This window comes from Nothobranchius furzeri, chromosome 5 (assembly GCF_043380555.1).
Source record: "Nothobranchius furzeri strain GRZ-AD chromosome 5, NfurGRZ-RIMD1, whole genome shotgun sequence".
NCBI lineage: Eukaryota > Metazoa > Chordata > Actinopteri > Cyprinodontiformes > Nothobranchiidae > Nothobranchius > Nothobranchius furzeri.
This window is the reverse complement of record NC_091745.1, coordinates 80766768-80787620: the sequence shown is the minus strand read 5'-3', so window position 1 is coordinate 80787620 and position 20853 is coordinate 80766768. Positions and strand designations below refer to the sequence as shown.

At 48.7% G+C, this 20853-nt stretch overlaps 3 protein-coding genes across 6 annotated transcripts in view; 1 reads left to right on the top strand and 2 right to left on the bottom strand.

Moving 5' to 3' along the window:
- LOC107372380 (acidic amino acid decarboxylase GADL1) overlaps positions 1-20853 on the top strand; it is a 28095-nt gene that overhangs the window by 3329 nt on the left and 3913 nt on the right. The window contains exons 3-10 of one of the 3 annotated variants that reach the window (XM_015940596.3): positions 2053-2179; positions 2428-2518; positions 2587-2696; positions 2778-2893; positions 4115-4194; positions 14535-14589; positions 19048-19164; positions 19241-19305. In XM_015940596.3, coding sequence (XP_015796082.1) covers positions 2053-2179; positions 2428-2518; positions 2587-2696; positions 2778-2893; positions 4115-4194; positions 14535-14589; positions 19048-19164; positions 19241-19305 — 761 coding nt within the window. Of the gene's footprint in view, positions 1-2052; positions 2180-2427; positions 2519-2586; positions 2697-2777; positions 2894-4114; positions 4195-12115; positions 12255-14313; positions 14431-14534; positions 14590-19047; positions 19165-19240; positions 19306-20853 lie in introns of those variants that run through there. The other 2 variants (XM_015940597.3, XM_070551239.1) reach the window with 2 other exon arrangements.
- The window catches only part of rsph4a (radial spoke head component 4A), a 24830-nt gene continuing 9546 nt past the window's right edge, over positions 5570-20853 (bottom strand). Inside the window, exons 1-7 of one of the 2 annotated variants that reach the window (XM_070551240.1) lie at positions 12119-12254; positions 11397-11619; positions 10668-10937; positions 8145-8594; positions 7957-8077; positions 5952-6069; positions 5570-5869 (exon numbers count right to left, since the gene is read on the bottom strand). In XM_070551240.1, coding sequence (XP_070407341.1) covers positions 5641-5869; positions 5952-6069; positions 7957-8077; positions 8145-8594; positions 10668-10937; positions 11397-11619; positions 12119-12207 — 1500 coding nt within the window. In that variant the 5' untranslated portion in view covers positions 12208-12254 and the 3' untranslated portion in view covers positions 5570-5640. Of the gene's footprint in view, positions 5870-5951; positions 6070-7956; positions 8078-8144; positions 8595-10667; positions 10938-11396; positions 11620-12118; positions 12255-20853 lie in introns of those variants that run through there. The other variant, XM_070551241.1, reaches the window with a different exon arrangement.
- Positions 15642-17595, bottom strand: LOC139069902 (uncharacterized). The gene is made up of 2 exons (XM_070551242.1): positions 17185-17595; positions 15642-16864 (listed from the first exon to the last, which is right to left on the bottom strand). Exons 1-2 carry the CDS (start codon positions 17218-17220, stop codon positions 15785-15787), a joined length of 1116 nt encoding a protein of 371 aa, XP_070407343.1. The 5' UTR covers positions 17221-17595; the 3' UTR covers positions 15642-15784.

Genomic DNA, 20853 nt, shown 5'->3' with positions numbered 1-20853 from the left:
ACATAACAGACTCCAACGGGACGCTGAGCTGTTAGATATCTTCACCCTACTTCCATTTAGAGGCACACTAAGTACGTTTTTACCCCCCCCCCCCCACACACACACACACACAAATGGTGCAGTTCGTCACAAAAACAAACTGTTATCCTTTCAGCCTTGATGTGTGCTTGTTTTCTACACCTTAAAGGCCCAGTTATGTTCACAACCTCGTCTGTTTTCATTAGTTTTCTCAACAACGTCTATTCTAAATATTCCTTGAAATTTCACATTTTTATATAAACTATGGTCAATAGCATGGACGTAATTTTGGGGGGGGACAGGGGGGACATGCCCCTCCCCCCCACACACACACTTTTTCCAAAGTCAAGTTTTGACCCCTGCACTTTTTACCATCCAAAAACAATATTACGCTACATTAAATTGACACTGGTTGAGCTCTAGGACCAAGCGGAAAACAACCGTTTGTGTTGAAGCCTGTTTCCCATTAGAACATACTGCAAAGATACCCCCCCCCCATGCCCCCCCCCCCCCCCCCACTTCTAAAGTGAAAATTACGTCCATGGTCAATAGTCATGAGCCGTCTTGAAATATGGTAGCTATTTAGGGACGTACAAAGCTCTGGGTTCTGAGTTTGATGAAGGTTCTCCTCCCTCCAGACCAGGGCTATTCAATTCCAGTCCTGGAGGTCCGGTATCCCGAACGTTTCTGCGGTTTTTCTGATTCAACACACTTGAATCACCCGTGCAGCAGCTCATCAGGCTCCGCAGAAGCCCGTTAATCACCTGCTGATTGGGCTGGTTCCACCGACAGAACCGACCAGCAGTGCAGCTTGCTGGCAGGGAAGTACAAAGATGCACAAACGGGTCATGGGCCCAGGACGCTCAATTGCAAATGCAGTATTTTGCCCACAAGGAGCAGAGGGGTGAGAGATTTTTCATTCATAGTGATTTTAGCACCTACTGGCTCAAGAAAATGTGTTAAACGTATCAAAAATCGCTGTGCCTTCAAACAAATTCTGCACTAAACAGGACATTAAACAGTTTGTGCTGCCGTGTGGGTAAACACTCCAAATGTAAAAATGCCCTGACCATCTGTTTCCGCCACCTAAATGAGCTAACCCTAACCTCTGACGTGGAAGGGAGCTGAAGACGAGCAGCGGCACTAGTCTGAGCCCCTCCCACACACCAGGGGATAGGTGGGCGTGGCCAAATGCCCTTAAATGACTATTCTGGAAGGTACTGAAGATGTTGAGAATAAAACTGCTGAAGAAATCACACTCCATGACTGCGGTGAATCTGTTCATCCATCTGTTTCACCTGCACCTCCGTAGTCTTGAGGTACCCAGGATGAACCTCATCAACCCCCAGAGCTCCACCAGTGCGTAGATGTTGGACTGCTTCAGTGGGTTTGGCCCTAGAGAGCTTCAGCAGCTTCAGAAATCTAGACATTCTTCTTGAACTTGACGGACCAGTAGGGAATAAAAAGGATTTTAAAGCGTTTTCTCGGCGGATGGCAGCTGAAGGATTTGAAGAGACGTTGGAAGAGGGTGTGGCCAAGCTGAAGACATTAAAAGCACTGGTATGACACGACGGTTTGCATTTACGTCTCACCCGTCTGCCAAGTGAGAGTCAGAACCACGAGTTAAAGGCTCTCCTGAAGTTGTCGGTCCATACCAGCCAATGATGATGCACCCGGACCCCCGCAGTGGAACCGAGCTATAAGAATTCTTCCCATCACCCAACTTTATGTCCCGTTGACATCTGCAGCTCTCCGTCCCCACTGTAAACAGTGTGAGTGAGTCTACCTCCAAGTCCTTACCAAACTGCTCCAGCACACAAGGTTGCCTCAGAAACGATCACTGCTGCACAACGCTGGCCTTCCGGGCCTTGTCAGCTGCTTCTGGAGACCCACAGGGCTCCCAGCAGGGCCTCACTATACGTGTGAGCATACCAGGTCTACGCGGCGTGCGTCTGACTAGAAGGATTCTGTCCTCCTCCTCTGCTGTTTATCTCAGTAAGAATCTTTTCTTAGTGGTTTCTCGTGTTTCAACAGGTCTGTGAGTGGCGCTCCCCCGAACAGCTGAAGGAGCTGCTGGACCTGGAGCTGAAAGACGAAGGAGAGTCTGAATCCAAGATCCTGCAGCGCTGCAGAGAGGCCATCAGATACAGTGTCAAGACCAGTGAGTCATCTGGCGTTTCGAGCATCAAATCCCACGCCGGCTCTAGAAGCTGCTACATGAGCACACATTACCGTTTAAAGTCAGACAGCTGCAAGCAGAAGTGATCTCCTGGTGAAGGGCCTGGGGCCTTGGAGAGCCTCTCAGCTGCTACTACCACACCAGATTAGCTGAGCGTTATCCATGTTTGTGCTTGGTAAGGGTGCTACTTCTGAATGAACAATGACAGGTCCTTCAACTGCCGTCTGTAGGTCATCCTCGGTTCTTCAACCAGCTGTTTGCAGGCCTGGAGCCTTATTCAACGGTGGCAAGCTTCATTATTGAGTCCATCAAAACCAGTCTGTGAGTTGTTTGGCAAACAGCGTTAAAATGGACTCTGGCTTCGTGACACTCACTACGGTTTCCATCAGATACACCTACGAGGTGGCTCCAGTCTTCACCCTCATGGAAAACGCTGTGCTGAGGAAGATGATTGAGACGATTGGTTGGGAAGAAGGAGGAGATGGGATCTTTAATCCAGGTAAATAAGCCTGCAGCTCATCAGGTCACCTCTTCTGTCCAACATAAAACGAATCAACAGCGTCTGGTCTTTTCCCGGCAGGTGGCTCCATGTCTAACATGTACGCCATGAACCTGGCCCGGTATCGGTACTGCCCAGACTGGAAAGAGGTTGGGCTCTACTCTGCTCCACGACTCGTCGTGTTCACATCTCAGGAGGTAGGTCTCCACTCTTCTCCAAGTTACTCAGTGAATGAGGGGCAGATCTACAGTATGATTTATGAAGATGGATCCATGGTCTAGCGGTGAGAGGTTTGGAGAACCTCATTTTGCTCTTTGACACAAAAATGAACCCATTCCACTACATCTGAAGCACCAGGACTAAAGCTGGTCCAGCTGAGATCAAAGCTCCACTGGGTGAGAGAGCATCTGCAGCTCAGCAAGGAGAAGACCTGGAGAATGGTCTGGTGTCAAGAAGGGCAGCAAAGAAGCAACTTCTCTACAGAAACCCGTGAGGGACAAATTGATGCTCTGCTAAAGGTCCAGAGATTGGACAGCTGAGGACCGGAGGAAAGTCATCTTCTGGATGGATCCTCTTTCTGACTGGAGTTTCTAGAACAAGGATCACCTGGAGAAGAACAGGTGATGCTTCCACCAGTCCTGTGTCCCCCATCAGCATAGCATCCTGAGACCACGTGTGTGTGTGTGTGTGTGTGTGTGTGTGTGTGTGTGTGTGTGTGTGTGTGTGTGTGTGTGTGTGTGTGTGTGTGTGTGTGTGCTTCTTAGCTAAGGGAGTGGTGGACTCACCTACAGTTTAGCCTCCAAACAGCCATGAATAAAGAATAGTACCTAAACATCCTCCAACCATGCAACAGCAGTTTGGTAATGAACACGGTCCTCTCCAGCATGATGGCGCTCTGTGAAGGAAAAGTCAGAACAAAGTGCTTCTTTGGATCAGGAACAAGTTGGGTCCCGGTCCAGGAACCCGGCCAGATCTTAATCCCACTGAGAACTCGTGGTCTGGTCCATCTTCCAGAGACAGGAGGACAAACAAACCCATTGATGCTGAAGATTGAGCTCCATCGGTCAGGGTCAACTACGGAGGTCCAGAAGGACAGAGATGTAGAGTCTTTAGATCAACTAATAGTCAGTAACCATGGAAACACCCGACTAAATGGTTTGAAAAGCAGAAGCAGCACCTTTGTAGAAACAAACATCTGTTCAGGAACAGCTCTTGGACAACTTTAGCCGTGGATTTCCTGACATGGCCGCAGCATTTGATGATTTTTTTTTCTGCTCCAGCTGTTTACAGATGTTGATGACGACGTGTGCACAACTAACACCTACCACAGAATCATCTGCTTCTGTGTTGTGAATCTACATGTTGAACATTCTTCATGTGGCCACGGCTTTTCACGCTGAAACTGGGATCTCTTTCAGAGCCACTACTCCATCTCCAAAGCTGCAGCTCTGATGGGATTAGGAACGAAGAACGTGTACATGGTGCCGTCAGATCAGAGGTAAACTTTCTAATCTCTTCTGATGATCCTCAGATGTTCTTCAGGTGCTCCTTAGACGCATCATTCATGTTCATTTCCTGTGTGAGGACCGTGGTTTGTGTGTAGTTTCTGTTGTGTGGATGATTGTTTAATCTACGTACGTGTGAGGTCTGAAGTCCTGCCGTGTGAATCGGGCTTCAGCTCTCTCTGAGTGTGCTTATGGAGTGTGTGGAGCATCGTTTCTGTTACACACGGTGTTGTATAAAGACACGAAGAAAACGAGTTTCTGTTCATAGTTCTGCTAAAACGACTTTCTAATAGACAGCCCCTCATGGGTTGCCACCTTACCATGGAGGGGTGTGTCCCGACGATCCTAGGAGCTACATTGTCAGAGGCTTTATGGATCTGGTAGGGTCACCCATGGCAAACATGTCCTTGGTGAGGAACCAAAGTTCAGCCTAAAAGTCCCTTATGACGATAAATACCAATGGAAACAGTGATTCCTCACCTGGAAGCGGGTCACCGGGGCCCCTCTCTGGAGCCAGGCCTGGAGGTGAGGCACGATGGCAAGTGATGTCAGGCTTCCACCCAGCCTGGTCGGGCAGTCTGAAGAAGAGATGTGGGTCGCCCTTCCCATGGGATCACCGCTTGGTGGAGGGGCCAAAGGGGTCGGGTGCATTGCGTGTAGGGTGGTAGCCGAAGGCGGGGACCTTGGCGGTCTGACCCCGGCTACAGAAGCTAGCTCTCGGTACGTGGAAAGTCACCTCCCTGGTGAGGAAGCAGCCTGAAGTGGTGTGTGAGGGTGAGGGGTTCCGGTTTGAAATCGTAGCCTCTCTCCACCTGCATGTGGGCGGAGGGGTCCCTACCGTTTGTGTGTGTGTGTGTGTGTGTGTGTGTGTGTATGTGTGTGTGTGTGTGTGTGTGTGTGTGTGTGTGTGTGTGTGTGTGTGTGTGTGTGTGTGTATGTGTGTGTGTGTGTGTGTGTGTGTGTGTGTGTGTGTGTGTGTGTGTGTGTGTAATGACCATTTGGAGATCAATAGAATCCGCTTTGTCACGAGCCCCTCAATGACTAACTATTAGCTCACCGTATCTGCTCATGGATCATCTTTAGTTGTGCTGTTTAAGACGGTTCGGTTTTTCCTCTTCCAGCAGACGCCACTTCCTAACCTGATCCTTCTCAGTGTTTCCCAGCCCTGGTCCTCAGGGACACTGTCCTACGACGTTTCCATGTCTCTGCTTCAGCACTCTGGTGTTTGAAAGGGCAACATGGACAACGTACAGGACAGCGGTCCCTGAGGACCAGGGTTGGGAAACACAGCTTTACCTGACAGATCAAACGTCAGCAGTAAGACCTCTGAGCTCCAGAGTGCCCACTTTCTACCAGAATACGCTTTCATTGAAGAAACAAACACATATTTATTGTTTGATCACATAAAATTACAAAAATTTACATTTCAGATGTTTCACTTAGTCATCATCCTCGTCTTCATCGTCCTCCTCTGACTCCACCGTGCCCTCCGAGGCCTCCTGCTGTCCTTCTAAACTTAATGCCTGCTCTTCTTCCACTTGTGGGTCCAGCTCCTCTGTCACCTCAGATCCAATAGGATATTCTTCTTGTGGTGGTGGGGGGAGAGGTGGACTGTACTCTTCTCCTACACACTTCAGACCTCTTCCGATATAAATGTTCACAAACTCCCTAAGTTCAGAGAAAACATGTTGGTTTTAATCCAGGATGTAGTCAAGCTGGGAGAAATCACTCTTATTATGTTTGCATTTACTTTGCATGAGCACAAGCATAAGCTCCTGGCCAGAGGACAGAACGGAGCACTGCCAGTGCATAGTGGGGGGTGAGAGTGGAGGACAGCCAGGAGCTCCAGGGAGGACAATCGAACATTTCTGTGAACACAGAAGTTAATTTAGTTCAATCATTTGTCCATTATCTGAATCGCTTCATCCTCCCTTAAGTCCCACCCGGTGTCTGTCTCCACCAATCACCAGGTGAGGGGAGACAGTGATGACAGGTGCTCTAAGCATACCATTTATTTATAAAGCACCATTTAAAAATAGCATGGCAGCTAACCAAAGTGCCGTACATAAAAAAGCCAAACGCTCACACATATCAGCAAAAACACAGTGAAAACATGGAGATCAGGTAAAATACATAAAAACGTAGCATAAATAATCAAGGATAAAAATGCCTACTATAAACTAACAGAATAAGAGAACAGATGAAAGGTAACAGCGCTATCCAAAGTAAAAAATAATGCAGCGAGTGATAACGGCACAAATAAAACCAAAAAAGTGAGCTACTGAATCATAAAAACTAAGTTAGGAAAAATAAAACCGGTGCTGGAGTTTCGTATGAAGTGTCACGGAGAGAAGGCAATGCTGAAGAAGCGTGTTTAAGGGCAGACTTCAACCTGCTGACAGAGGGAGCAAAACACACGTGGAGCCAGGCCTGGAGGTGGAGTACGATGCAAAGTGCCTGGTGGTGCCTTCACAGGGAAACAGTCAGGCCAGGCGACAAGCTTGTTGGGACAGGATGCGTGAGGACAACATGCTAACTTCATGCTAGCAACATGCTCACTCCATGCTAACATGGGGACAACACGCTAACTCCACGCTAGCATGAGGACAACACGTTAACTCCATGCTAGCATGAGGACAACATGCTAACTCCATGCTAGCATGGGGACAACATGCTAACTCCATGCTAGCATGAGGACAACACGCTAACTCCATGTTAGCATGGGGACAACACGCTAACTCCAAGCTAGCATGAGGACAACACGCTAACTCCATGCTAGCATGAGGACAACAAGCTATCTCCATGTTGGCATGAGGACAACATGCTAACTCCATGCTAGCACAGGGACAACATGGTAACTCCATGCTAGCACAGGAACAATATGCTAACTCCATGCTAGCATGAGGACAACATGCTAACTCCATGCTAGCATGAGGACAACATGCTAACTCCATGCTAGCACAGGGACAACATGCTAACTCCATGCTAGCACAGGGACAACATGCTAACTCCATGCTAGCATGAGGACAACATGCTAACTCCATGCTAGCATGAGGACAACATGCTAACTCCATGCTAGCACAGGGACAACATGCTAACTCTATGCAAGAATGAGGACAACATGCTAACTCCATGCTAGCATGAGGGCAACATGCTAACTCCATGCTAGCATGAGGACAACATGTTAACTCCATGCTAGCATGAGGACAACATGCTAACTCCATGCTAGCATGAGGACAACATGTTAACTCCATGCTAGCATGGGACCAACATGCTAACTCCATGCTAGCATGGGGACAACATGCTAACTCCATGCTAGCATGAGGACAACATGCTAACTCCATGCTAGCACAGGGACAACATGCTAACTCTACGCAAGAATGAGGACAACATGCTAACTCCATGCTAGCATGAGGGCAACATGCTAACTCCATGCTAGCATGAGGACAACATGTTAACTCCATGCTAGCATGAGGACAACATGCTAACTCCATGCTAGCACAGGGACAACATGCTAACTCCATGCTAGCACAGGGACAACATGCTAACTCCATGCTAGCACAGGGACAACATGCTAACTCCATGCTAGCACAGGGACAACATGCTAACTCCATGCTAGCACAGGGACAACATGCTAACTCCATGCAGGAAATCAGATGTTTTTACACAGAGCAGTGTGGACATGCTGGATAGAATATGGTGATGATGGCATTCAAAGCTCTGTTCAGTTGTTCTGACGGTAAAAAGCTTCTGACCTGCATCGTGGGAGACAGCAGTGAGTATGGGGGGTCCAACCTCTGGCTCAGGCTCATTAGCCTCTTCGTCTTCCTCTTCTGTGTCTAGATTGGCAGCCAGGTTCACCCAAGTACAACGACCCTGAAATCAAATTTCGCACGATGATTTTTCAGAAGATCTGAGAAAATGTCTCAGATCATCATCATACCTGTGGCAGGATGTGGTAAGCGTGATGCACCCAGTTGGCCATGTCTTTAACCATCTCACTAGCTGAAATGCCCTCAAAGTCAGCATTGATTTCGTAGTTGTTCAAGAGGGCCTCATTTTCTTCATCACTTTCTTTCTCGATGAGCTGATAGAAGTCAAAGGGGCTAATCTGCGTTCCAGCAGAGATGCGAGCGATCTGAGCTCTCAAATAGTTGGCCTCATTTCCAGGGAAAGGTGGGTAGCTGAGGACCACGCTGTCCAGCCTCCCCGTGAAGAATCGATTGATCTGACGAGCAACAGCGATCTGTGCAGGACTAACTGAGGGGAGTCTCACCCAGGCTTGGCCAGGCTTGTTGCAAACGTAATAAACAAACTTGTTAGCACCCGTTCCTGCTGCCTCCTTTGGCGCTACAGGGGGGCGGGTATATACCGAGCGAGGAAGCGGATCTTTCTGAAACATAAAAAAAAGACCAGAAAGATGGTTCAGAGCAGTGATTCCTAACCAGGGGTCTGCGTACCCCTAGTGGTCTGTGAGTGTATTACCAGGGGTTACCCTGATTATTACCCAGATGATGACAGCATTCACTGTGCCCAGGTAAAAAAGGCTGGGATGTGTTATGCTTAATGAAAAGTCTAATATAGTAAAGCATGGTAATATATGGCTGATATCATATCATATATTTAGTTCAAACGCGACTTTGGACTAGAGGCTGCTGCTGCAGCGCGGATTACAGAGCGCTTATAAAGAAGACGGGGAACGTCGGTCATACGGACCTAGTTCGGGTTTCAGGAGTCTGTTGTTGACCAGAGAAACATCCTCAGTAAATTATTCTATAGTGATTATTAAAAAATTAAAAAAATTATTATGAGCTACATGGCTGCACTGCACTGGACTGTAGCCGAGTGTTGGCCACGCCTCCAGCTGGCTCAGCCACTCACAAGCCAATACGAAACGATGCAGCTCAGAGACGCTCGCCTCCTTAAAAACGCATCCTCCATTTCTTCTGGTTAACGAGGTGAAGAAGTTCTACAGCCTGCTAGTTTCTCCATCTGCTCCTGTGTGTGTGTGTATGTGCGTGCGTGCGTGCACGTGCGCGCTTGTTAACAGCTCGTTTCTTCGACCCAGTTACTCTGTGAGTGCACAGGGGCCCGTCACTGCCTCAGCATTGCTCTCTGGGTCCACCAGGTGACGCCTCTCTTTTCTGCATTTTCAAACAGGAAGTGTGGGTGGAGCATCGACATACATATATGGACAATGGGTTTCCATAGACTCCAATAATAAGTTTTTGTACTAAAATGGGAGGTGGCCACCACCGCCATTTTGACCATGTCACAGGTTCCGTCAAGCCCAGACAATTCCATAAAAGGGAAGAGAGGTGGAGCTGAGGGTGGGGCTGTAAGGCTGGGATCAACTGACGACACCCGGTCGAACTAGCTACAAGCTAACCTGAAGCTAACCCAAAGCTAATGCAGAGGTGGGAGCTAAGCTAATGGAGGTAGCAACCTAGCTACAACCGGAGTTAACTGTGCACAACACCAGAGCTTCTGAGTCAGAGATGCGCCGGGCTGACCGCTGGGGAGAACCGGGTGGAACACAGAGGTCTCCGAGACCTCCACAAGCCGTCATCCCGCGATCAGACAGAGATGCGCCGAGCTGCGGGGAGGGGAGAACCGGGTGGAAAACATCGGTCTCCCGAGAGCTCCACAAGCCGATAGTGGGAACCCAGCTCCACCAACATGTTATATTTCAACCCATTTTCTAAAGTGCAGCATTATGTTAAATGCACTGGGTTTTACCCTATTACATTTAAATTTCATGGTTAAACAGTACATGTTAAAATCTAAGCTCAGCTCGGCAGTGACCTAAAATACATAAATATAATTTTACTTACCGAATAAAATGAAGTGGAGACTCCTTGGACGCTCTATTAGTGCAATTAATGCCACAGCAAGTCATTTTGTCCAACAATTGCACAAAAATATCCAAACAAGAATACACAAACACAGAGACTCAAAATCCCGGAGCAGTTTCCAGTCCAGACCGAGGCTCTACTGAGGCCTTTCCCCGGAGCTAGCTCTGTGGTCACGTGGGTCTGATGCTCATTAATTATACAGAATTTTAGGCTTTTAATACACTTAAACAGAAGAGTGAGAAAAACATTCACCCCCCCTCAGAGTTGTCATGAGTGTAAACTAGATCATTTAAACCAAAAACATGTTCTGGTACCAGGCTGTAAACATGTTTATTTCTGCTGTGAAATTGGTATTTTTAACATGGGAGTCAATGAGGATTTGCTCGCTTCTGACACCAGCCCCTAGTGGATGAGGGTGGAACTGCAATTTTTGGTACTTCCGGGTTGAGACCAATTTCTGAGCAGCATTGTGGGGGCTTGGGGTGGAGTAAGACTCTGGTAGGGGGGTGACTTACTCTTTAGTGGAACGAAAGCTCTAGTTTTTATCAGCAGAGGCAAACGCATCAGAAAGGTTTCTATCTGGTAAACTGAAGAGCATTAGCCTTCCTCACCTCCTCGTCCACGTTCTCCATCTCCTCCTCCGTTTGTTCCTCTGTACTCAGCTCCTGCTCGACTTCCTCTTCATGCGGAGTTTCAGCAACTATATAGTTGCTCTCTGTTCCCAGAATCTTTCCCCACAGGCGGCACTGCTGGGGCTTCTCCTGCTCAACCAGTTGCCGGAGAGCCAGAAAGATCTTCTGCATCTCCTGTCTGCTCAGCCCCACACCTGCCTCCTCCAGGTAGAAGGCCGTCTTGTTCACGTTAGAAAGAGCGGTCTCCTCCTGAACAACAGTAACAAACAGTGTGGAACAGCTCCATAGATCACTTGAGGCCTTCTCAGGCCTGACGCAGCCAGATACACCATGGAGGACAGACCAATGCTGCAGTTTTACAGGGAAAACGTCTGAAGGCTAAGCATCCCTTACTTCAGGTTTCAGGATGTTTAGCACCAAAATCACCTGTAGCCAAATGCTGGATGACTAGATGTTTGGACACATCTTTTTTTATCTGCCAGTTAGCTATCATGGTGCTCAGTCACCACCCTAACCATCCCAGATCCTATCTGTGGGCGTGGCTACTGTACTTTCTGCTGGATTGGCCTCTAAAACTGTTGCAGGCGTGCATCTCCTGATGACTTTGTGTTTTATCATCCACCCAGTCCTTCAGACAGATACAAACATCACCTTCTGCCTTCCACAGCAGGTGATGTGAATCAAACAGGTGATCGATGTGGTCATTACCAGTTCTTCGTTTACAGTTGTGTCAGCTGGTGGAGAAAACAGCAGGCGCTGCTGCTCCAGCTCAGCAGCAGCAGCAGAAGGGTCTGGAAGGTCTCTCAAAGTGCTCTCCGTGATCTTCAAAGAATCCTCCTTCAGCTCCAGGCTCATTTTCTCAAACGTATCCACTGCATTCTCCGGACGCTCTTCCATCACCTTCAGCAGCAGGTCGGTGAGGTGATCGTAGCTGCAACCAGATCAAGTGTCATCAGAGGGAACGTCCACTCAGATCTTATTGTTGGCCGTGGGACTCGTCCTTCCAAAGGAAACCTTCTACACCATTTTTATTTTCTTAGTTTTGAGGATAAAAATCACAAAGTGCTTCACAGTAAACTCAACTAAATGCAAGATAAACAAGAAGCAACACACACACGAACACACACACACACGAACACACACACACTCACACACACATAAACACACACGCACGCACGCACGCACACATACACACACACACACACACACACACAAATGAACACAAACACTCACACACACTCACACACACACACAAACACACACATGAACACACACGCACACACACACACACACACACACACATGAACACACACACACTCACACACACATGAACACACACGCACGCACGCACGCACGCACACACACACACACACCACCAGTGGAAGCCCGTCCTGCTAGCATTAGCATTAGCTGTCGCTAGCAGCACTCACAGGTTCCGGCCTTCGGTCCCGTTGCTCCTCAGCAGAAACGCCTTGAAGGAGGACGCCTGTCTCTCCGCCGTCATCTCCGGGACAGCCATGGCTTGTTCGTTTCTCCGGACAGAGAATAAAAGTCTAACCGACAACGGTAACCGCAGCGAGCGCTCGCGTAGCTATATGAAACAAAGTGGTTGTCATGGTAACTGAGAGGGCGCGTGCCGAGTCGTTTGAAGGCTTGTAAAAGTTCCAGGAACTACCTTCTGTCAGGTTTCGGTTCTGGAACCAGACATAGGTCCCAGAAGTGTGTGCCCACGGGCCACATCTGGCCCGCTAGATCTTAGCGCCTGGTCTCCCAGCCCTTTGGGCCCTAACACCCACCAAAGTTTAGCAGCAAAATTCATGTCACAAATATCAATAATTGTTTCTCCAAACACATTAAAACTACAACCAAAACAGTTTAGATGGACAACAAAGTCCTTATTAAATCAAGATATGATAATACGTAGTTTTAGGCCCTCATGGTGTCTGCTGGAAAAACCTCCGGCCCTTGAACAAATTTAGGTGACGACCCCTGCTTTAACCCTCCCACTGTCTTCGTGGGTGACCTGCCAGGAAAGTTGACCATTGAGCAGGATTGATGGTTTATCCCTTGAAGTCTACGTGACAGGGGTGAGGTGTGAGAACTACCTCACCCCTGTCTTCATGTCTCCATGAAAACAGTGGGAGGGTTGAGCAAATTAAAAACTGACAAGGGTGCACCTGCTTCAAGTCTTTTGGGAAATGTCTCTACCTGTCAGTGCACCGCAGGGCAGCTGTGGCTACACTCTAGCTCATCACCACCAGTGTGTGAATGGATGAATGATACACTGTGGTGTAAAGCGCTCTGGAGTCCTCTGAAAGGTGCTATGCAAGTGTGGGCCATTTACCAGCGTTGCACTTTTAGAGATAGAAACTTTTTCCAATGTTTTGCTGCAAAACACTTCAAGCTCACCCAGATTGGCTGGAAGGCACCTGTGGCTGTGAAGAGCAGTTTTCTGGTCTAGCCACAGATGTTCGGGTCTGGAGTGTGATCGGGCTGTTCTAACATGTTTACTATTTTATCTAAACCACTCCATTGTAGCTCCAGCTGAATGTTCAGGGTCGTTGTCCTGCTGGAAGGTGAATCTCCTTAGTCCTTTCTTGTGTTTATCTCCATCCATCTTCCATCAGCTCTGACCATCAGCTCCCTGTACCTGCTGCAGAAAAGCATCCCCACAGCATGATGCTGCCACCGCCATGTTCCACAGTGGGGATGGTGGGTTCAGGTGAACAGTGGTACTTTTTCTTTGCATTAAGGCCCAAACGTTAGACTTTAGTCTGGTCTGACCGGAGCACCTTCTTCCACATCTCTGCTGTGTCCTCTACATGGTTCCTGGAAAACTACAAGTGGGACTTTTTATGTTGTACTTTAAATATTGGCATTATTCTTCCATAGAGGCCAGATGTGTGGAGGACATGTCTTTTAGCTGTCCAGTGGACAGATTGTCCCACCTGAGCTGTGGATTTCTGCAGCTCCTCCACAGTCACCATGGGCCTCTTGGAAGCTTCTGACCAGGGCTCTCCTTGTTAGTTTAGGTGGGCGGTCATGACCTGGTGGGTTAGTGGTTGTAGTGGACTATAACCTAACCTGCTTAGACTTGTCTAGAGCTTTATCCCTGACCTGTTTGCTGAGTTCGCTGGTCTTCATGTTGCTGTTGGTTCAGTGATGCTCTCTAACAAACCACTGAGGCCTTCACACACCAGGTGTATAGAATGAGACTAAATAACACACAGGGGAAGTCTTACTTATTTAGGGGTAGGGTGGTGTACATATACATGTGAGATGTAATCCTGTAGTGTGTCCACTCAGTCTGTCACAGTCGTTGTGTCCTTGGGCATGACACCTCACCCACCTTGCTGGTGATGGACTGGTGGTGTCTGTGTTTGGCAGTCTCACCTCCACCAGTGCCCACCAGGCCAGCTGTGGCTACGATGATGCCCATCATCATCATCATCATCATCATCATCATCATCATCAGTGTGTGAATGGGTCCATGGCTAGTTATGCTGTAAAGCACCTTGGGGGGTTGTAGAACTCTAAAAGGTGCTATATCAAACACACGCCTTTCACCGTTTTATGATTTTGTGATACTTTACATAAACACTTGAATGTTTTAAGCAGACAACGTCTCCCCTCCCAATATGGCGGACGTGTTCAACATATCGCTACAACGGTCCGGTGATGTGAGGAACACGTTTCTGTTGTCAGATGTCTTTTGGCATTTTACACGATTTGGAAGAGCAAAGTTGAGTGTGAATAGAGTGTTTTTAAGAGAAGCTACACTCGTTGATTTTCTCCATGAACTATTGTCCTAAAACCTTCTACATAACATGATGAATGTGTTTTTAGAGGAAAGATGATTCCTTCGGCTCTGGAGGAGAGAATACAGCTGGCAAAACGTGAGGTGAGTGGACCGTTCTACTGTAAGTGACGATGAAAGAATAGAATAGAATAGAATAGAATAGAATAGAATAGAATAGACTTTATAGTAATTGCTCATGGCAGTTACATTACAGATGGTCCGCCATCAACAGTGCACAAGACAATAAATAACAATAAACATCAAAACCATAGAGGACTAAAACAATTACAACATTTAGCAAACAGCAGGAAAGTGCAACCAGTGATTCAGATCTGCTGAAACAACGATTTAAAACAGATGAGTCCACATTACTGACGGGATGTGGGGGGGTTGAATGGTGCTGTTGTGTTGAATGTTCTGATGGCCCAAGGGAAGAAGCTGTTGGAAAATCTGGTGGTGTGTGATTTAACTGACCTGGAGCGGCGCCCTGAGGGCAGCAGGTCAAACAGGCAGTGGGCAGGGTGGGCGGGGTCACGGAGGATAGCAGCGGTTCTCTTCAGGCAGCAGGTTCTGGAGATGGTGGAGCCTGCATACCACACACTCAGAGTAGGTGAAGGTGCTCTCCACGGAGCAGTGGTAGAAAGCCAGCAGCAGTTTCTGATCCAGGCCACACCTTCTCAAGACCCGGAGAAAGTGCAGCCGCTGCTGAGCCTTTTTCACCAGAGCTCTGGTGTTGGCAGACCAGGACAGGTCAGCAGAGATGATGGTGCCGAGGAACCTGATGGAGGGGACACGGTCCACACGCTCCCATTTATGAGGAGAGGGGCGTGTGTGTGACGGTGTCTTCTGAAATCCAGAATGAGCTCTTTTGTTTTTTGTATATTCAGAGTGAGGTTGTTATATGAGCACCAGCTTGACAGATTACTGACCTCTGCCCGGTACGCTGCCTCATCTCCGTCTGTGATGAGGCCGACCACAGTGGTGTCATCAGCAAACTTGAAGATGGCAGTGGATGGGTGGGGGGCGGTACAGTCCGATGTGTACAGAGTGTACAGTAGGGGGCTCAGCACACAGCCCTGAGGAAAGCCAGTAGTGAGCAGGATGGAGGAGGAGAGATGGTAGCCATGTTTAACATGCTGCAGACGATTTGTGAGAAAGTTTTTTACCCAGTGGCAGGTGGAGGGAGGGATCTGAAGGCTCAGCAGTTCTGAGGTAAGAATGTCTGGGATGATGGTATCGAACGCTGAACTGACGTAGCTTCCTCTGGTCTCTAGGTGGCTCAGTGTTGTGTGCAGCGTCAGGGCGATGGCATCCTCTGTTGATCTGTTTCCCCGGCAGGCAAACTGAAGGGGGTCGAAGCAGGTAGGGAGACAGGCTTGGATGTGGTTGGAGAAGAGTGGCTCCAGACACTGTTTACAGGTGTGAGGGCAACCGGTCGATAGTCATTTAAGCTGTCTATGGAAGATGTTTTGGGGATGGGAACAACTGTTGCAGACTTGAGGCAGCTTGGGACTGAAGCATGAGACCGGGAGAGGTTAAACGACTTGGTGAGGATACCTGCCAGCTCACTGGCACACTCCCTAACCACGATCCCCGGTATGCCGTCTGGTCCGGCAGCTTTCCTGGGGTTTACCGCTCTCAAGGTTCTTCTCACCTCATGTTCCTGGAGCATGGGAGAGGGAGGACTGGGGGTGCTCACGTTGTGGGGGGGTTGTAAAAGTGGGTGGGCAGTGGTTTCAAAATGAGCAAAGAAGTTGTTTAGCTCCTCTGCCTGTGTCCTGCTGCTGCCAGTGTTGGACAGAGTGTGGCCTCTGTAGTTGGACAGAGTCTGGATCTCCTTCCACATCTTCCGGGGACTGTTGTTGTGAAAGAGGTCTTCTATTTTCCTCCTGTAGACTCTCTTTGCCTGGTGAATGCCCTTCCTCAGACTAGTTCTGGCTGTGCGGTACAAGTTGCTGTTACCTGACTTGAAGGCAACATTGCGGGCTCTGATTAGAGTCTGGACCTCTGATGTCATCCAGGGCTTCCTATTTGGGAAGATCCGAATCTGTTTGGTCACTGTGACATTTTCTACACAGGTTCTGATGTAGGATAGCACCGTCTCTGTGTGTGCCTCCAGGTCCTGTTGTTCAAACACTCTCCAGTCTGTGCAGGCAAAGCAGTCCTGCAGCTGAGGGAGGGCTTCAGCAGGTAACGTGGTGGTAATGGTGTGTGTTGTGGGCTTTGTTTGCTTCCTGAGGGGAGTGTGAGCTGGGACGAGAAACATGGAGAGCTGGTCAGACTGTCCAAGATGGGGAAGGGGTGTGGCTCTATAAGCATGCTTGATGTTGGTATATACACGGTCCGGTGTATTTTTACCCCGGGTTGCAAACTTGACCTGTTGGTGGAGTTTGGAGAAAACAGTCTTTAAGCATGCTTTGTTAAAGTCCCCAGCTATCATGTGTACTCCATCTGGATGAGCCTGCTGCTGTTTGGTTAGAAAGTGATGAAGCTGGATGAGTGCAGCGCTAACGTTAGCATTAGGTGGGATATAAACAGCAGTAGCAATGACTAGCGTTAGCTCCCGTGGCAGATAGAATGGTCCGCACTGGACAGACCGAGCCTCCAAGTCTGATGAGCAAAAGGTATTTATTACTCTGCTGTTTCGGCACCAGTCCTCATGCACATAAACACAGAGTCCTCCTCCTCTGGTCTTACCGGAGCTTTTATCCCGATCGAGGCGATGGAGCACATAGCCGGTTAGCTCAACGCTGGCGTCTGGAATGTGCGGGTGGAGCCAGGATTCTGTAATAATCAGCAAACAACAATCACAAGTGGTGTGGTTGTAAGCAAGCTGTGATTGCAGATCATCCATTTTGTTGGCAAGAGACTGGGCATTTAGGAGCAGAATGGATGGTAGCGGCGGGCTGTGTGGTTTCCTCCTTAGTTGTGCAGCCTCGCTTCTGTTTCCTGTCTCTGCGCCGTCTGCGACACCTTGCAGAGCCGACAACAGTCCACGGAGCTCCGGCTGGTCTGGCTATCTCTGGTGGAGTATTGTATGCCCGGGTGAATTCAACTGTTACTTTAGTATTTAGCTGAGATTCGATGGCCAGTATCTCCTGGGGTGAGTAATAAGTCCATGGCAGAAGTGGGCTTATAAAACAAGACAACCTGAAAAACAAACAATTGTGCCTAGTTGCTGGGAGCCATGAGCCACCGCGTCCGTGCGCGCCGCCATGGTGAACGAGAACGATGGTCTGCACTTGTGTAGGGCCTTTTTGGGTCAGAGGACTCCAAAGCGCTTTATGCTACTCATTCACCCTTTCATACACTGAAGGTAGTGAGCTAAACCGTAGCCACAGCTGCCCTGGGCCACACTGGCATAAGCGAGGCTGCCGTACGCCGGCACCAACGCTCAATCCCACTGAGGGCTCAAGCTGAGTCTGAGAAAAAATAACATAAATATTCGGCGTGATAGCCATCCTATTCATGTCATATACAGTCTGACCCATAGTCAGAGTCTTCAGGCAGAATGTATTGTTTCAGTTCGATATGCTACTGGACAACGCTAGGACCAATCAGAGCAACGAACAACATGACGTATTCGTAGCAACAACAATCGGTCAGCTGGCAGTCCACCATGTACCCACATAGAAGTAGTAGAAGAAGAAGAACCTCTATCAGTGGTCCAAAGTTGATGCCAAAGCAGTTTCAAACTAGCCCCGCCCTCCTCTTAGAGCACTGCGATGGGCCTGGCCTAACCTTAGCTGAGCCAGTGGCAGACCTGCTGAGGCTACGATAGGGCGTGGCTAGACCGACCTGAAGAGCTAAACGATTTCTGGGCTAGGAATCAGCCCCAGAACCATCTGACCCTACCAGAACCGCCTCCCTGAGACGATTTAAATAGTCATTTAATGTTTTGTAAACGCTTTGACTCATGAATTCTGACCGGTTCTGCTAGAAAAGCGTTGACTGCATCGCCTTCATGTCCTTTTGAGGTTTTTGGTCGTGTGTGACGTGTGTGCTCTCTGCATGTGTGTTTGGTGTTGTGCGGACTGAGCTGCTGCCTCTTGGCCGGGTCACGCTTGTAACTGTAACAAAGTCTGTTCTGGTTAAATAAAGGTTACATAGAACATATATATTTATTATGGTGGGTTTCTGAGGAAATACATCAACACTGTTATCTGACCTGTGAAGGCCCTTTTTATAGAATATATTTGATATTTGTGCAGAATTATTATGCAATTCCATCAGAAAAGCTCAAGTAGCAGATCTGCTGCAAATAACCACGATTCTGTATAAATACTCATGCAGACCCGTATAAAGTTCACATAACATTAACTGGCCCACATGACTAACCCACCCTGGTCAGAACTCAGCCCCTCCACACTGAGGTCAGTCAAACAGCCACCTGTAGCAGATATTCTGTTTTTCCTCAGAAGGAACCAAACTATTCCTTTGAAGGTTTTAGATAAAGATCTGAGTCATGACTGCTTTTTCAACACCACGTTTTGTGTGTGTGTGTGTGTGTGTGTGTGTGTGCGTGCGTGCGTGCGTGCGTGCGTGTGTGTGTGTGTGTAGGGTGCAGTCCCTTTCATGGTAAATGCCACAGCTGGTACGACAGTGTTTGGAGCCTTTGATCCCATTGAGGAGATCGCCAGCGTCTGTGAGAAACACAACCTGTGGCTGCATGTGGATGTGAGTTCCTTCATTACGTTTCTGATTAACCAGCACCTCAGCATCATCAGCCTCATCTTCTTCTTCTTGTCTCCAGGCGTGTTGGGGAGGAGCTGCTCTCATGTCGAAGAAACACAAGCATTTGTTAAAGGGCATCCATAGGTGGGTGTGTCCTTATCAGCCAGTAGGGAGAAAACAGAAGGTAGACCTGAAGATGTGTCCTTAGACAGCTCAGTCCATGTGCCTCTGATGAGGTGGGTGGAATCAGATATGTCCCAGACACCTCCGAGACTTGTCCCAGACACCTCCGAGACTTGTCCCAGACACCTCCGAGACTTGTCCCAGACACCTCCGAGACTTGTCCCAGACACTTCCGAGACTTGTCCCAGACACCTCCGAGACTTGTCCCAGACACCTCCGAGACTTGTCCCAGACACTTCAGAGACTTGTCCCAGACACTTCCGAGACTTCTCCCAGACACCTCAGAGACTTGTCCCAGACACCTCCGAGACTTGTCCCAGACATCTCCGAGACTTGTCCCAGACACCTCCGAGACTTGTTCCAGACACTTCCGAGACTTGTCCCAGACACCTCCGAGACTTGTCCCAGACACCTCCGAGACTTGTCCCAGACACTTCAGAGACTTGTCCCAGACACTTCCGAGACTTCTCCCAGACACCTCAGAGACTTGTCCCAGACACCTCAGAGACTTGTCCCAGACATCTCCGAGACTTGTCCCAGACACCTCCGAGACTTGTTCCAGACATCTCCGAGACTTGTCCCAGACACCTCCGAGACTTGTCCCAGACACCTCCGAGACTTGTCCCAGACACTTCCGAGACTTGTCCCAGACACTTCCGAGACTTGTCCCAGACACCTCAGAGACTTGTCCCAGACACCTCAGAGACTTGTCCCAGACACCTTCGAGACTTGTCCAGACACCTCCGAGACTTGTCCAGACACCTCCGAGACTTGTCCCAGACACCTCCGAGACTTGTCCCAGACACCTCTGAGACTTGTCCCAGACACCTCCGAGACTTGTCCCAGACACCTCCGAGACTTGTCCCAGACACTTCCGAGACTTGTCCCAGACACTTCCGAGACTTGTCCCAGACACCTCAGAGACTTGTCCCAGACACCTCAGAGACTTGTCCCAGACATCTCTGAGACTTGTCCCAGACACCTTCGAGACTTGTCCAGACACCTCCGAGACTTGTCCAGACACCTCCGAGACTTGTCCCAGACACCTCCGAGACTTGTCCCAGACACCTCTGAGACTTGTCCCAGACACCTCTGAGACTTGTCCCATACATCTCTGAGACTTGTCCCAGACACCTTCGAGACTTGTCCAGACACCTCCGAGACTTGTCCCCGACATCTCTGAGACTTCTTTAAGAGAAACTTTGCTTGTCAAATAATTTGAACTTGTTATAAATGCCTTTGACCGAGGTCCAAAGCCCTTCAGCTCGTTTGAAGAACCCGTGATTGAAGCCGGTGGGATTCTGACTCTGATTTAGTCTGAGCATACAATCTAGTTTTACTGACCTGAAAATGCTTCCTGCTTCCTTTCTGACGTCATCTCCATGAATAATATTTGATGTACTGTGATTTCTACTGGTTTGACTAGGCTTCTGCGCCTACGTGACCGAGTCATTGCTCATTAGGTAAAGGTTTGAGTGGCATGACTCAGGACATACTTGCTGTGTTTTT

Bases quoted from the DNA above. Each gene is read 5' to 3' on its own strand.
- LOC139069902 (XM_070551242.1), bottom strand. From the start codon at position 17,220: ATGTGCTCCATCGCCTCGATCGGGATAAAAGCTCCG. The intron at 16,865-17,184 runs GTAAGACCAGAG...CTCCACCAACAG, and splicing joins CGATCGGGATAAAAGCTCCG to GTCAAGTTTGCAACCCGGGG.